Here is an 11,908-nt window from a genome sequence, read left to right on the forward strand (position 1 = left end):
ACAGATACAGAAACGACATTTCTAGATACAAACATTTACAAAGGCGAAAGGTTCAAGAGCAATTCATTCTTTGATGTGCGCACGCACTTCAAACCCGAAACATTTCATTGAACGCACTTCTCCTCGTGGCACCCACCGGGAGTCAAAAAAGGCTTTATTAAAGGCTCTGAGACTTCTCAGAACAAACTCTTCTAAAAATATATTTGAAGAGCTCATCTAGAATTTTAAACCGCGCCTACCTGAAAGATGTTATCCCGAGAATCATGTTCAAAGGATCCTCTCAGAAGTGCAATTTGAAAACAGGAAACTGGCACTCCTTCAAAAACCTCAAGAGAGCAAACGAATCTTGCCTTTCATTACTCAATACCACCCAGCAGCGACAAAGCCCTATAAAAAAAATAGCATTTAATTAAGCGACGACCGTTGCTCAAAGAAATCTACAATAACCGGCCCCTCATATGTTACAAAAGAGGGAGGTCAATCAAAGATATACTCGTGAGAGCCAATAGACCTTTTTACCGATACGGCCGCCATTTTGATTTCTATTGTTTCGAATAGCCATTATGGGATGCCCAGGGGGCAAATACATATTAATTTGTCCCCTGGGCATCCCATAATGTCTTTCGAAACAATAGAAATCAAAATGGCCGCCGTATCGGTAAAAAGGTCTATTTACAAAACTGAAAGGCCAAAAAACGCGCTAGGGAGTCGTTGTAAGTTCACAGGCGCCCCAAGCTCAGTGTGACGGAAACCCAACAAATTAAAATATGAGGATTTGTATGGGAATCCCGATAAAAGACTTAAGAAGATAATGCTCAATTAAAAAGCCTAACCATTGTTCGTCCCTTCCTTCCTGTGTGGTTTTTTTCGGATTTGAGCCCATGGTAAATAAAATCGCAAGGCTGCACACTAAATTGTCAAGAGCTTCGCCTAGCTTCGAAATTACGCCTATCGGGAAGATCTTCATTATTTTAAATTTCAAATAAAAAAATTGAAGCACTCCTTCTTCCCCTAATTTCGATGAAAAGGAGCGCACGTTCATTATTGTTGTCTAATTGGAGGGCGGGGATCGCAATAAAATTTCTTCTTTTGTTCTGTTCAACGGTTCAGCATAGCTATCTTTGCGCTGAGTGATTAGATCGGAAAGAGAATGCTTTCTTCGATAGAGCAATCTCTATAACATCGTTACTTATGAACGGACGAATATTATTTCTTGACTGGTTTAATGGAAGAGAAAATGTTACTATAGTTTCTTGTCTCAATGGAAATTCATCAAAAGATGGATACAATATCGATGTATAACGCCAACATCATTTGGTTGGGTATTTCCGGAATAAACGGCGAGGAGAAAGCAAATCACTGTATTTGCCTCAGGGATAGGAGGCCGACACGACGATGATATGACTTACGAAACGCATGTGCGATCTTCTGGGATTTCTTTTAAATTCTCTCTTTAAGAGTCACTTCAAACAAATCAAAGGACGCAAAGTAAGGCATTTTTCAATAGTCAAACTATAAAGTTAAAGTGGGATACTTTTCGATCGGAAGTACTTAATAAACAAAACTACATAAAAAAATGCAAAGAACAAACCGATATTAATCGCATATTGATTCAACCTGACTTCGCGGGAAAGATAAAGAAATTCCGCCTACTCCCAGAACTCATCGGCCTCAATGATATTTGGAATATTCCACCCGCTCAGCGGGTGAGAAAAACTAAAGTAGGTGTAATGGTTTCACAGTATGAAAGACAAGCTGAAGCTGAACGCTGTTTTGACATATTTCAGTTTGACCTCTGTCTTCAACTGAACAGGTGTCTTGATTGTTCAGCTGGTCGACTTTACGGGAAATAAGTGCCGTATCAGCTTGAATTATTTATCACGTGTTCCATTTTTTGTCTTTTGGCGTGCCCGAAATCGATGACCCTCTTGCTCCAGAGGAACATTTTGCCCGTAGGTATGTATTTATTGCTGTTCTTATGACCTTTCATTTGTTCTTCATTCTGAGCGGTTGGGTTTGACTCTGAAAGGCACCGTTAATTCACTTTATTTTCAAGTTCTCATCTGTTCATCATGAATTCGTCACGGATGATAGAATTATTAAAAATGACGGCGAATTTTATTTCATTATGAGAAGCATAGTAGAACCCTCAATTATCTCAAACAACCTTCTATAAATTGATTGCGATCGGGGATGCTTCATTGCGGCATTATACAAGTTGTTTTTATTACCTTTTTGAAACAATGAAGTGATGACAGTTCTTGGTTTTTCTACAAGTTGAAACTGTTCACTTAAGTCATTCACATCAAAGTGAGAAATGAAAACAAGCTGTACGTATTTTATTGAGTTTGCCATATCTTGTGTTACCATGATCCCATAATTGGACAATGAAGTTAGAGAAAAATGTAAGTAATAAACAACGAAAACAAAAATTACAGGTACTGTTTTAAAAAGACAAACACACTGAAGCATGTCTGTGATGAACCAATCGAACTCGAAGCAGTTGTATCAGTTGCTCAAAACGCGCGAAAAAATGCACCAGAGATAAAACTGCGATTTCATCGGTTACGAAAGTCGTGCAAGATTCAAGAAGCATTACTGGTGACCGCTGCTGCGATGTGATCGACTTACAATGTAATTGATTTTTTACCACAATTGATTGTAATCTCGACAACGCCGTACGCGTCATGCTCGCGTCAATTTGTCACACAATGTAATAGCCAATCAGGAACGCCCATTTTGGGAAATAAACCAATCATATTGCGAGAAAGTTATAGACAACGTTTGCTCTTTCTTTGGGTCATGATTTTGGTCACGCTGTGAAATAAAAACTTTCTTTGGGTTCAATATTGTGGTAAAAAACAAATCGAAAGTGGTTCAGCTTTGTCTGTACTAGAGCGGTTTTCAAATGAGTGTCGTAAAACCAAAACCAAAGTAATTACTTTGGCCAATCAAAAAGAACGGAAACAATCCAGAAGACCAATCGAAACTCGAAGAAATTACACGTAGCCGACACAAAGCGCGGGAAAATGTGCACGCGCGAGCCACGATTGGTTTTGGTTTTACTTCTGATTGGTTGAAAAAGTGGCGCGAGAACTTTGAACCAATCACTGAGTGAAGTAATGTAAAACCCAAGTAATTCGCTAATTACTTTCGACACTCAATTGAAAACCGCTCTATTATCGGCAACGATATTCGTCATCACAGTGGTCATATTTTGTTGTGGACTCACGAGGCGCAACATTTTGACCACTTTGATGACGAATATCGTTGTCGATAAGAGTACAGACAAAGCTGAACCACTTTCGATTTGTTAAGTTTCCGGTATGAGCCAAATGAAGTACGGCAAAAAATGCTCTTTATCATTTACCATACTTATTTTTATTTAAACTTACCGTAATTTATTGAATTCCGTGTCATTGGACCATTGTATTTTGAGAATATATAAGAATAAATGATTTCCACTCTCGGCATCGACACTTTCTACATATACGTTCTATTGTTATTTCGCACGCTTTGCGTAGGGTACAAATGAAAAGCTATTTTCATTCAGAGAAACTTATAGAAGGTCTAAATGTTTAGCACTTGTAAAGTACTTGAGTGTTAACGAGATCACGGAAGCAAGGATAGATGAACTTAAAGGGAAACTGAAGGCAAAAAAATAAGCATTTTTTATTTACACTTTAGACCATGCACAATGATGTTTTCAACTTTTTTTTTTGGCATATCCGTCGTTTTTCCACCTAAAAAAAATGTTTCTATTCCGATTTTGGGCCATCAGCATCGCGGCTCAGAATGGAGGGGTCAGCAGCCATTTTTGCAGCTTATGACGTATGATATGGGGCGGACATGCGAGAACGCCCCATATAGAAGTAGTGTTTAGACTGAAGTTTGTCGTGAGTATTGAGTCCGCGAAGAAACATCAAAGCAATGAAAAAATATCCGCAGCAGCACTTGTGTTTACCTTGTTTCGCTTGTTTCACATTTTACTTATGTTAGGCTTTCCAAAAAATGTTGGAAAAATTGCTGATGTTGGCCTTCAGTTCTCCTTTAACAGTACGTAAATGCCCTAGCGTGCGTATATCCAGTTATCACGAGGCTCGCGGAAACCTTGGATGAACCAATCGTCTTTTAAATATTTTCATGCAGTGCATTAGTTGGATTAACTTATATTGCACAGCAGACACACCAAAATTATGAAGAACTCTTGCGCTTTTTGGATGGATTGCGTCGATTTGCAAGCTGTGTTAAAATGGTTTCTTATTCTGTTTAGTTCTATTTGGTTCATCCGCAAAGCGATGAAAGAAACTGATGCAATTTTCATCTGGGTATTATGTCTTTTGGCTACTATTATACAAGGGAGAGGAAGCCCAGTGCGGAGAGAAAGATCAAATGCAAAAAAATCCGGTAAGTAGAAACACCAGTCGTAATTTTTTTTTTAAACCGATTAGATATACTCGAGTTTTATAGCTATTCTGTGAAACAGAGGTTTCAGTATTTTCATTCAAACCATGAACGTTGTTTATTCGCGTCTCATTTATACTCTGTCAGAGCCAGGTTGAACGGTCAAAAACTGTGACAAAGAATGCCCGAATTCCCAGCGCGAATTAGAACGAGCTAAAAACGAGACGTGAGTAGGAGACATCACGCGCGTTCCCCTCGCGCGTGGAAGCGAGGAAGAAAAACGAATCTATGGAAGCACGGATGAAACAGTGGTGAGAGGACGCGCCTCCCATCAATGTGGCCCGGGTTCGACATTTCCAGAATTGGCGTTACTTGTGGGTTGAGTTTGTTGGGTTTTCTCCGGGTCAAGGGTCCATTTCTCGAAAGTCCCGAAACTTTACGAGCCATTTTCGGGTTCATTAACACAAAGATCTTTCAACAATATATCGCTTTAGTCTAACCCAAAATCATTCAGATAGTAAAAAACTTCAAATTTATTAACTATTTCCTTCGCGTTTGTGTTTGTCAGCGTTATGACTGATTTGCGATTATTCAGGTTCACGTGTTTGCAAGTTTGTTCTTGCATCTCATAGATGTTTAGCTTTTCAATTACTCTGTTTTGATTGGCCACTCAACCTCATTGTGTAAATAGTTCATCCTGAAGTCAAAACAGACACGTTTCGCTTCTGGGAAACAAAAAATAAGCAGTGTTTCGTTTCCGGACTGAGCAGCTCTTGGGATAATATATGCCGCATTCGAGCTCGATCCCCTAGCGTGCTTCTTCCATTGTATAACTTACCAGGAGTACCTATTGAACTCCCAGGCTTTTTTCTTTTTTTCGATATTTTCTTTTCGGTATTACTCCTGGGAAAATCCAGTTTTAGCGCTTTCATTACCACCCGACTCAGTGCCTTCTGTTTTTGCGTAACGTGTAAAACAGGCAATCCAGTTTACGCTCACGAAGCGTCTAGTTTTTTCTTTTTTTGAGATCGACAACATGTTTGGCGTGAAAGACCCTATCCCTAGCGGGCTTCGTTCACGTGTGGTTTACAAGTTTACATGTGAGGACTGTAACGCCTGTTACTTCGGCGAAATGGTACGGCATTTTGCCACGAGTGTGAAGGAGCATTTAGCCAGTGATAGGGCCTCTCACATTTTCAAAAATCTGCAGAATTCTGAACGTTGTCACGCCTTGTGTTCAGCAGATTGTTTTCGTTTAGATCACACCTCCACTTGTTTTCAACTCAAGGTAAAAGAGGCTTAATTCATATTCAGAGAGAACAACCCTCTTTGAAGCAATAATTACACCATGTCAATCTTAAAAGTATCTTTTTAATTCCCACACGCTATATTTCGTTCCATTGCTTTTTATTTTGACGAGACGGGAAGGCTCGGGAGCCCATGGGCTCCTGACGGCTATGGTAACATTGACATTCGTCAGACATGCCTCCAGTAGTAGTAAAAACAATTGGTGTGAATGTGCCCCGTTCTACCTCAAGAACTCTAGACGAGTAAGACGCTTTTTATTATTCTCGTGTAGCTTGTACATCTGCTTCAGGGTCAGATTCGTGTATGAGTCTGCGATAGGGTGGCATACCAGACTGTTCTCTCGCCCAGAAGCCCCGCGCACGGATATCCGGCCGCGCGTTGGGGGCCTTGTTGGCGCCCCTCGGCAGCACTTTCCCCGCAAATTCTTGGAAAACCGGCTCCATCTCAACGTCAGTACACACCACTTGCCAATTTACAGCCTCGAGATCTCGAATTTCGTTGTGCCGCTGTATAATAAATCCTCCACGCATACAAATCATGGCATGGTCAGCGTCAAACAGGTCCCCGCGGACGCACACCTTTGGCATGTCATTGAATTCCCAAACTTATCTCAACTTAATTGCGTCTCAAAACTCCCTCTTGTTAAGAGTGAAGTTCATTTCTTTTAACGATTTAACGCTGAGCCAACTAGAGGCACCTTTCCCCTTTATAAACTCAACAGTCCGCTGGGTTTTCAAGGGCAGAGACTTAGTCAAGTATTCCAGGTCGCGCCGCGCACTGTCAGCTTTATCTTGTCGGGGGCATCCCTGCGCGCCAGCGACATCCTCATCGTTAGATGGCTCTACTGCTTGCTTGGCAATCCGCTTCATAAGTGGGGCGGTTGCTTTGATAGACGCCTCATATTCCTGTCGGGACTGGTTGACGGGATTTACTAGCCCCAGGTCAACCATGCGCACAGGCAGCGCGAGGAGGTTACGCTCTGTTTCGGCTACTTGATGCTCTAAAAGTGCTGGAATCACAACATCAGAGATGGCGCGTTCTAAGAGTTTTAGCAAGTCGGCGATGTCGGGAAGTGTTGTACGGCCACCGGTGCCGAAGGCCGAATGTAAAAAGCCGCATAGCTTGCTTGGGGTTGAGGCACAGCAAATTCCGCCTACTTTGTAACCTGGTTAACCCAGTCCTCAACTTTTTCACCAACATACTCTTCAAAGTAGGATCTTGATCCAAGAGCTGCGCCAAGATGTTTATGTCCCTCCGTGGTAATGTTAATTGCTGTCGCTTCAAAACCGCTCTCGCTTCCTCTTCCTTTTCGGGTTTTGTAATTAGCCAGCATTTTTTAGCGTGCGGGAAATACCCTAAAGCAGGTGCCCTCGAAGATAGTTCGTCCCACCATCGCATCACATTTTCCAGTGTACCTCTGTCTGTAGCGTCGTCTGCAAACCAGCATTGTTTAACAGATATAGAGGTTTGCAGTTTAGCAATCAATGGTGTAAGGTGACAACATAAAGACTCATCGCTAACGGGTCTCCTTGAGTGGTTCCTTCAGCTGACACTAGCTCTTTTCCGTCCATGACGAAGAGCAGGGCATGCCTACGGTAGGTGTTGATTGCATAAGTTGCGATTGGTGGACAAAAGACACTGATGTTGTGAAGGGCAGTTGCTCTATTATTATTATTATTATTATTATTATTATTATTATTATTATTATCATTATCATTATCATTATCATTATCATTATCATTATCATTATCATTATCATTATTATTATCGCACGTCATTGTGAATGCTTGCAACTGGGCAAGCACAAAATATCTACTAAATATTTATGTGACGAAATTTGTAGGTAAACATGGCATAGTTAAGAGACAGCAGGCTTATTACCAAGTGAAAGCACCAATGTTATATGGTTATGCCTACCAAAGAAGCGCAGTGGATCGAGAAAAAGTTTCCCACAGAGGCCACCCGCTACCGGTAATTAGGAAAGGTAAATATCCAACCTATGAAATAGCCCAGTCCTTGTAAAACATAGTTATAGTTAGAAGACAGGATCGGGTAGGCGAGAAGAATTTACCAAAGTCTAGGGAAACTTACATCCAGAAACAGTATCCTGCAATCAGTCTTACTTGTTTTGGAGGTATTGAGCGAGTATTTTGGCGGCGGAGTCGTCAGAGCGTTAAAATAACAGCCCCATTCCCGTCGCGCAGCGATGGCGGCTCCATACTTGCTCCATACCCCAAACAAGTGAGTCTGCTACAGACTGAAACAGATGCACACTGGATTGTACCAGATCCGGTCACTCCTGTCTTCTTTAAAAGCGACTAGTGTTAAGCACCGAAAGCACTTTCTCACGCAGTTTCATGCATTCTCCCACTTATTTTAGTTTCAATCATCGACTGATACGAACAAGGATCATGTTTGTTAACACTGGATTTTCTGCATTACAGGAAGTTGTCTTAGATCATGTCAACACAGATGCACTCCTGCGTGTGATTTTAGCTGCTGTGTGCGACCATCTAATCCAGCAACTCCCCCTCGTCCTCTGGCCCGTCCTGCGCTGCCTCAAGAGTCTTGTGCGTTTTATTGTCCTCGTTCGTGTTTTCCCGAGTGCAGTCCGATCTGCTGCAAACCACAATTGTCTGCACCAGCAGTGCCAGCCCCAATATTGCGTCCTCCTCCGCCCCCTCCTTGTCCTGCCAGCTGTCCTTCATCTTGCTATCCTCGGTGTACGCCGTCATGTTGTTACCCGCTCCCGCTACCCGTGATGGCACCTCCCATTCCACAAGGGCAGTGTCCTCAGATGCGGTGTTCGCAAGTGTGCTATCCAAAATGTTCACCGGTTTGTTGTGCATCAACTCTGAGCCCCTCGCTTACTCCTCCATCTCTTCCGCCTCCAGCCCCGCCCCCAATAGTCATCCCACTCCCACTCCCAGTCCTTTCATGTCCAGACCCTTGTCCATCATCATGTCTTCCATCTTGCTCTCCTCGATGCTGCTCTGGCTTCCAGACACAGTCTCAAATAAACACACAACCCCCTCCCATAATAATTCTCGAACCACCACCTGTGCCTTTTGAGTCAACTTGTCCTGCATCCTGTCCAGCCTCTTGTGCCCCGCAATGTAGCCCATCTTGTTGTTCCTCGCCACTGAAGAAAGCCCCGCTGAGTCTATCACCCCAGCCCCCTCCTCAGCCTCCACCTCAACCCTCACCTCAGGCCCCTCCTGTATTGCCAGCTCCCGCTCCCCTTCCTTTAGCGCAGACATGCCCTGGTTCGTGCCCCGACACATGCGCCCCCAACTGTGATACAGACTGTTGCTGCGGACCTAAATACAACCCAAACGACGTCAGAGGTCTGTACCCACTGGATTCTTCCCCAGACTGCTTATTAAACAAGGACAGGCGAAGTCGTGTACATGACGTTCATGAACAGTAAGATCCTGACGCAAAAATACAAAAACATATGGAGCTTTGAACTGCTCGAGTAGGGAGTAACCTTCCACGCGGCTAGCGTTGTGTCATATGGTCAGACGAGTAGACTATACTCGGCAAGTAACTCACAAAAAAAAAAAGGAAAGAGAGCGTTGCTTTGTAGGATTAACTGGGAATTGAACTTTAGACGGTGAACTCTTAAGGTCCTTTTTTCAATAATTCAGTGAAAGAACGTACCTCGTACTCAGTGTCAACCACTTGTTTAGTCTTTTTTGGGGGAGAGGAGGGAGATTGCGAAAAACTTCTCGTTATAGCTACCGCCTGGTATAGTGTAGGTGCTCTGTTATCCACCCAGACGTTATTATTGACAATAAGACCCCTTCATTACGGAAATTTCACACCTTTTACAAATGATTTCTGGTGATGCGTTTAACTATGCAAAGCAGCTTTATTTAAAAAAATTAAATACCATTTTCATTTCACGAAATCTGTTCAGGATGATCAAAGTTTTTGGTTGAAACTTGGTAATTCCTGGAAATAGTCATTACCAGACTTCCCTGCATTGACAATCTGTGGGGAGCACCTGGTGCCTAACACGGCAGCCATGTTGAGTCTCGAAGGATTGAAAACTCAGCTGAAAACTATTGTTTTGTCCCACCGAAACTCGTTCCCGAGCATTTCAACTCGGGGGTCAGGGTACGAAATCTATTATCTATGGCCAATATGGCCGCCGTGCGAATAAGGCCCACTCACATCGGTTGTTGGGATTGATAAATTAAGTTCATCAACACTGAACAAGTTTTTCTAACAGAAAACAAAAATGCTCGACGCAACCAACCTAAAATCGTTGTTTCTAGTGAATCCTAAATAATTACTGTAAAAAATGTTAAAATTGATATAAAATCTAGACTAGAAAACAACAAAAAACCATCCAGCCACAAATGTGACCGCCTTCATGATATAAACATACAATCCGAACTTAAGGTGATTCCCTGGTTTTGCATTGCGCAACCCTACTGCACATAATCCGTCAAGGAATGGCTATTGAGTCCTGGACGAGTACGATGATCCCATTTTTTAATTTCACATTTTTGCTGAGAACGGTGTCTTCATGGAATCGTAAAAAAATTAATCCGCAGCAGCAAAAATCAAAGGCCAGTTTTTCTTTTTGGAAATTTTATCAAATTGTAACTCCATTACGAGTCGAACAGCCCACTTTCAAGTTAAATCTATTTTGCAGTGTTAAGTACTCACAAATGCATTTAAATACATTTTTCGGGTGCGTATGTGAATTAACCATAGAATGACACCAGGCTCTGCGTTATATCATGGATTACATGTATAAAATCCAGCCAAATTTGTCCAACATTGGGGATGCATGGCAGTTGTCAAAGTGGCTTAAATAGTCGTATAGAGCGTTTTCACTCACGTGACCGGCAGCCATATTGGGTTACTAAAACAAAGGAAAATATTTGCATAGAAATAGAGTTCAATTCTTAGACACCATCATGGCCGCCAACTTCTTTGTTTTGGAACACCAACATGGCCGCCATGACGTCACATGAAAACGCTCTATTCGTCAGCGTCGTATCATGGAAACGAGCACTGTGACGCCCCTTTTTTATTACATTCTTATCGGTATCCGGTCAACTCGCCTACGTTCAAACTCGCCTACGCCAACTAGCCTACGCCTACTGGTGAACTCGCCTACGTAGGCGAATTTGATCACCATCATAGGCGAGTTCGTTATTCCTCATAGTTGTGTAAAATGATCAGAATGATCGCGATAACCAACACAAATTTAAGAATTACGGTCAGTGACTTCACCAAAGTTCTGTCTTGTGTATTCATAAGATCATTCAATTGACATAAACGGTGAACTGGATGAGTTGATAAAAAAGTTGTGGTGTTGTTTCGGCGGTTGTCGCAATAATAATCAGACCAAATAATGGTAAAGTGTTGTCGTCATGAGAAATAGAGTTCGTGACGTGTTGTTTAAGCGCATAATATCGCTAATATCTTTCACATTCTTTGCAACTAGTTTCTATTGTTTTTGTCCTCTCCGCCTCACTATCAAGCTGCATATTGATATTTTGAAAATAGGCTATTTCCACCTCAATAACCACCTTGATCTCCAAAAACTAGCCTAATCTGAAAATTATAGGGATTGACTTTTCCAAGTACATGGGGAATCTTGGACTCCATAGTTCTCCACAATGCATCGGCCATAAGTGTCTCTGCTTTCATTGTTGGGTGAAATCCATCCACAGGTTCAATTAGCTCATACACTTTGCCTCCTTTCTCTACCCATTCCTACAAAGAAATTGTATACCTTCAGCATGTATAAGGGACACATTTCTTTGAAACGTTTTGCCTGATGCAGAACAGATACCAAACAGAGAGATTTACAACTCACATTGTTATATACCTAGACTTTCGCTCAACAAAACGAGCACTGTGGTTGGTTGATTCTTGGTCACGTCGCCTTGATCAAATTCAAATGTATCCCGACCGGGATACAATTCCGCAGTTGTTGCCCGCTCCGGATGCTTTGCTGCGATTGTTGCAGGAAAAGTCTAAATATATAACATAGCACTTAATGTCTGGTCCCTTGGGAAACCAATTGGTTTTGTTTTCCCTCGAGTCCTGATGTTTCCCTCAACTCCATCTCGGGAAACATGAGGACTCTCGGGAAAACAAAACTAACTGTTTCCCTCGGGACCATACATTAAGTGTATAGCATTTACACCAATGAAATATTCCCATGTAC

The 11,908-nt window shown here is 42.1% G+C and overlaps 2 protein-coding genes across 2 annotated transcripts in view; one reads left to right on the forward strand and one right to left on the reverse strand.

Moving 5' to 3' along the window:
* Window positions 1-1,795: 1,795 nt before the first annotated feature.
* On the forward strand, window positions 1,796-9,412 carry LOC138007727 (uncharacterized). Its single transcript, XM_068854787.1, has 4 exons — window positions 1,796-1,956; window positions 4,274-4,407; window positions 7,556-7,696; window positions 8,157-9,412. The coding sequence occupies exons 2-4, from the start codon at window positions 4,299-4,301 to the stop codon at window positions 9,140-9,142; spliced, it is 1,236 nt and encodes a 411-aa protein (XP_068710888.1). The 5' UTR covers window positions 1,796-1,956; window positions 4,274-4,298; the 3' UTR covers window positions 9,143-9,412.
* Window positions 9,413-9,562: 150 nt separating this feature from the next.
* LOC138007725 (acyloxyacyl hydrolase-like) overlaps window positions 9,563-11,908 on the reverse strand; it is an 8,589-nt gene continuing 6,243 nt past the window's right edge. The window contains exon 4 of the mRNA XM_068854786.1: window positions 9,563-11,451. Within this exon, the coding sequence (XP_068710887.1) occupies window positions 11,254-11,451 (198 nt within the window). The 3' untranslated portion in view covers window positions 9,563-11,253. The remainder of the gene's footprint in view (window positions 11,452-11,908) is intronic.

The sequence above is a fragment of the Montipora foliosa genome, chromosome 6, assembly GCF_036669935.1.
Source record: "Montipora foliosa isolate CH-2021 chromosome 6, ASM3666993v2, whole genome shotgun sequence".
NCBI lineage: Eukaryota > Metazoa > Cnidaria > Anthozoa > Scleractinia > Acroporidae > Montipora > Montipora foliosa.

What these genes read in the sequence shown, in the direction of transcription:
- LOC138007727 (XM_068854787.1), top strand. Translation starts at nt 4,299, where the DNA reads ATGAAAGAAACTGATGCAATTTTCATCTGGGTATTATGTCTTTTGGCT. An exon ending in ATCAAATGCAAAAAAATCCG is followed by an intron (nt 4,408 to 7,555) that starts GTAAGTAGAAAC and finishes CGAAATTTGTAG; the next exon opens with GTAAACATGGCATAGTTAAG. An exon ending in GCTACCGGTAATTAGGAAAG is followed by an intron (nt 7,697 to 8,156) that starts GTAAATATCCAA and finishes TCTGCATTACAG; the next exon opens with GAAGTTGTCTTAGATCATGT.